Below are 4853 nucleotides of genomic sequence, written 5' to 3' on the forward strand. Positions count from 1 at the left end.
TCCACTGGACTTTTTTTATCTTTGCGGATTATTCAGACTTCTTAGCCTAAGTTACACTTATTAAGTTACAGTTATTAAGTTACACTTACTTAATTCCACACTAAACTACACACTGTATTAACATTACACATAAAAAACTCTTAAACCCGCCCTGTTGCATTAAACCTAAGTACTTGTTAAACTAATGCTATTTAAATATGGAATAATTTTGTGATATTTTTAAGGAGATATTTTAGTGTAAATCCAATCAAGCAAATGGAAATTCGCTTAGTCTGCAGGTTTGCTGCGGTGGGGGTATTTTTCAGTCAAGAGTCAACCAATAAGAGGCTAATCAATAAATGTATTATTTTCAGGATAAAAAACCAGGCAAAACCGAAGAAAGAGAAAATAAGCCAACTAATAAGGCCCAACAGGAAAAGTCTCTTGAAAAATTAGGGGCCATTCCAAAAAATCTCAATGATAAAAAAGGAAAAGATTCCAAATCAGCTTGTAAGAATAAGAAAGGTCGAGCTGCTTCAGATGAACATGATTCTACGGTTGAAGAGTATTTCAGTGACGATGAAGAAATGGAATTGTCAGAGTCACAACATCACCAACTGTTGAAGAAACAACGTGCTGTTAAGGTCACCTATGAATTTGCTCAAGGTCCAACAACATCAGCTGAGGAGCAGTCAGAGGGGGCAACCGCAGACCCCGTGGTTCCTGAAGACGAATATTTTGAGCCATCTGAATTGTGTTTAATGCTCGAAACTAGATGCTTGGTTTTCAAAGGGATGTTTGATAAGTATGTGACTGAGGAGGAGAGACAAACGATTGATGAACTTTACTCTGGAAGGAATCTGAAAGTGGTGATCAGCAAGAGCGCAGCATCCGTTCATCTTTGCAATAGGAGCCAGGTGTGGATGGAGTTGTGGTGGGGAGTACCACTCCTCGTCCTGTCAATGGAGTACGACACTCCAGAGTTGTGGATCATCATCGCTGAACGATCCACAGGGCTTGTACTGTGCAAGGATACCATCAGTTGGCGGTCTGGGTGAGTCAAGCAAAAGTTAAAAATCCATGCATTTCATTTTGAGTAGCCTACAGTAGAACCTGGATTAATCACTAACCTTTTAGCGAATTTCCCATACAGGGAATAAGCTATTACCGTAGTACTCATGGTAAGACCTGTACCCGGGACCAATTTACTTTTTCGTTTTGAGGTCCCTAGAGGCCAAAAACACCATCCGTTCAAATTCATGTATATATATATATATATATTTATATATAGGTATATTTATATACAGGGTGTCCGGTCATAAGTGTTAAATAAAATTTTTCATCAAACTTCATGGTAATGGTGACATAATGACGCACATTTGAGGTTCCCAACCTCAACCATTAGGGAATAACAAATAAATTAAGATTTTTCAAAAATTATTGTAGTTGTTATGAAAAAGGTTATATGACTCTGTTAAAAAGGCACTAATTGTTAATTTAAATGTCATTTTCAGAATCCTGACAAAATTTTAAATAGATATAACACATAATCGTTGGGGTGCGGAAAAAAATTCTATTTAAGAGTCTTCCTTAGTGGAAGCCATGTTGAATTTCTTCCCCATAAGAACAATGTTAAACATTACATCATTTGTGGACACGTAACGGCGTTATTTGTTAAGATATAGCTTTGAAATTTATAATTTGTATTTTTAACATAATAGACTCGTGACTGAGGTTTTTGAATTTCGAAAATCCATTTTCATTTCCTTTCAATAATTAGCTTAATTTTAAGCTAATTAATAATCAATTATTCATTATAAAAATTAAAAATTGTGAAATAAAAAACGTCAATCTCTAGAGGACCGCAATTCCTTAAATTTAACTCCTTATCCATAATTATATGACAATTTGCTGATGAGATATTTGGACCCAAAGTTAACATTGTTCTTATGGGGAAGAAATCTAACATGGCTTCCACTAAGGAAGACTCTTAAATTTCTTCGTTAAACAATTATTTTTAATATCAACAAAAATTTAAATATCATTCAGCAATTTATTTCTCGGTTACCGAGTTCCGCTGAGTTAAACAAATATTACTAAAAACTTCCTTATTTAAAGGGCTTTATTTTTAAGGGCTTTCTGTCTGCTCTAAAAATATTGTTACTTATAAAATATAAGTTTTGTCAGTTTGAATCAGTAGCATGGAGTTTTATGAGTCCTTCACTGTCTCTTAAGTAATTAATAGAAGTTATAAAAAGACAACAATTACAAAAATATCATTAAAAGTTCAATGGTAACAATAATAAACTATGAGAATAAATCAATTATAAATTTAACTAACAATGAATATAAATTAAATTGAAAATAATATATACAGGGGTGTCCCACGTAAGGCTAAATTCGGTGTCTCAAACTGATTACGGAAAAACGGCTTAACGTACAGTACAAGGATGAAATAAAATTATTTCCCACTAAATCGACCCCAAGGAATAACGTACAAATATTTTTATTTATTTTTACGCTCTTGTACGCTGTTTTTCTGATTTTTTCTCTTAGATATCACCTCATTTTTTAAAATCAGCTGTCCGATTGTTGTGCGAAATAGGGTACTGTAGCTGTGTTAACAATTAACATGCGTTTTATATGGAGAAAGCATGTTATTTGCTGAGAACTCAAAAACTAAAAGAGATATGGGTATGGTCTAGATTTGAAAGTTGCTTGGAATAGCAAGACCTATAAAATGATGTGCTGTTTGACATATGATGCTATTAACTTTTTAAGTTTTGGCTATGTAAATATTTTCAAAACAAATTTTTTTGAATTTTTTTGGGATAATTTTATAATATCTAATACCAGAATAAATATTTAGCTCATAAGGAATACGATATTTGAATCAGGGTAAAGATATCTGCAATTTCAAGAAAAATACAGGTTATTCTGTAAAAATCAAACTTTTTCAAATAAATGGCTGCCATTTTGAAACGGCTAAAGATAATTTAGTTCCGTTTTCAACAAAATGTTTCTTTTTTAATACGGCTTTAAAATTATGTATAATATGATATATGTTTGTATTTGATATTTCCGAGATTTAAACTAGTTTAAAGCTTATAGTTTAAACTAGAGGGTTCTGGTTTTTGAACACCCTTTATAAAAAAAACATTTAAAATATTTTTACGTTATTCCTTGGGGTTTATTTAGTGGGAAATAGTTTTACTGCATCATTGTAGGACAAACGGTTTGTCTGAAATCAATTTGAGACACCTTACGCGAACCACCCTGTATACACACTGTTAGCTAGCTGCTTGGACAAATATACACAATTTAAGGTTTGGTACATGTTTAAACTACGCCTAAGTGAGAACTGGGAAGAAACTTGCTAACACACACAACAAGAAAAGTAGTGGCAGGGGTGTTTCTAACTCATGACGATCTTGAGAATAGATGGATAGAATATTGTGCCCTCAGCAGTCACTTGATCCCCTCAAACTTGTTTATGTTGTCAGATACACACGGGAGAGCACCACCTACCACGTGATGGAGATTTGCAACAAGCATTCTTCCAAGATGGCGCTTAACTTTGAGACTGAAGACGCCGCAGCAGACTTCTCATTGAATGTCAGTCTCTTTTTGTCTAAACTGGAGAACATGAATGTTTGTCCGGCCAAGTGCTGCGTAAATAAGTGGTTGGAAAACAGTTCGGAAGAAGACAAGCGTTGCACTCCTTGCTGCTTGTTTCAGCTTCTCATCATGAGCGAAGAAGATTACTATCGTTACCTCGCATACCATCGGTACTTCGAGCCCCGGGTGCTCAACAGGGGTGGTTTTGGGGGCGACTGGTAGATTCTTAAAATAAGTCTTCCTCTGGAAAAGCAATCCTCTGAAAAATCAATGGAGCGCAAGTCATTGTAATTTGATACACGTCTTTGTTTGCATGATAAATTTGGCAGGCAAGAAGTTAGGAGTGGAATTAAATTCCTTTGAAAGGTTTTTTGGTCTTGAATATTTTTAGATTGATTGTAAGATACTTTTTGCACCTTACTAAGAATTTTAACACATTATTACAACTTTGTCCCGAAATAGTCAATACAAACCATGCACTTATATTAGTTCTTTGTCATCAGTTATTTGTTAAAAAAACAAGAAAATATTTTATATTGTCTCTAAGACAAAATAAATTATAGAATCAAATACATCTGGAATTAATGGTTTCCTGATCAAAGTAAGTACAGTACAGAAGTTATTGTCAAAATTAAAAATATAAACAACTATTTCATTACAAGACAGGATGTTCGTTTATAGCATCTCAATAGCTTATTCTTAAGTAACATCCTGTAGAGTGTATTGTAGCAAAAATGCCGAGATTCTTGGAAGGTGCTCTCTAAACAAGGTCGGTTAAAGTAATATTTTAAGAGCGAGGGCGGATAAGAGAGTAGCGGTTAATGCGAGGTCGTTTACGAGGAGATCTCCTGTAATACCACCAGTGTTTTGAATGGAGTCCAGAGGATTGTTTTTTTTTCCAGCAAGGTAATAAACTTGACAACATGTTATGCCGGTTGCCTAAGTATCACATTTACTGTAGTTGTTTTTAGTCTATTATCTAAAGGCATTTTATTGTTTAAGTATTATCTATTTTTACTTTGTTTTAAATATGATTTTTTTACAGCTTATCATTCACATCACCTCAAACAGCACTTAATAAACATCATCACAATAAAGCATCACATTACAATTGTTGTATTAATAAGCTATATTTCACTTGTTACTTTGATAATAAAAAAATGATTCTGTATCATAAGTGATTAATTTTCTCATCACCCCATTTCTATTAGAGTGATTAAAAAATATTTAAAAAACATAAAACACAACTACCCTAA

The 4853-nt window shown here is 33.5% G+C and overlaps 1 protein-coding gene across 1 annotated transcript; it reads left to right on the plus strand.

Annotated features, from left to right (window-relative positions):
* The first annotated feature begins 846 nt into the window (after positions 1 to 846).
* On the plus strand, positions 847 to 4023 carry LOC128999181 (uncharacterized). Its single transcript, XM_054425582.1, has 2 exons — positions 847 to 1033; positions 3483 to 4023. The coding sequence occupies exons 1-2, from the start codon at positions 903 to 905 to the stop codon at positions 3817 to 3819; spliced, it is 468 nt and encodes a 155-aa protein (XP_054281557.1). The 5' UTR covers positions 847 to 902; the 3' UTR covers positions 3820 to 4023.
* The last annotated feature ends 830 nt before the right edge of the window (positions 4024 to 4853 follow it).

The sequence above is a fragment of the Macrosteles quadrilineatus genome, unplaced genomic scaffold (assembly GCF_028750875.1).
Source record: "Macrosteles quadrilineatus isolate MER2022 unplaced genomic scaffold, UCM_ALF_1.0 Scaffold_7__1_contigs__length_78375512, whole genome shotgun sequence".
Lineage (NCBI taxonomy): Eukaryota > Metazoa > Arthropoda > Insecta > Hemiptera > Cicadellidae > Macrosteles > Macrosteles quadrilineatus.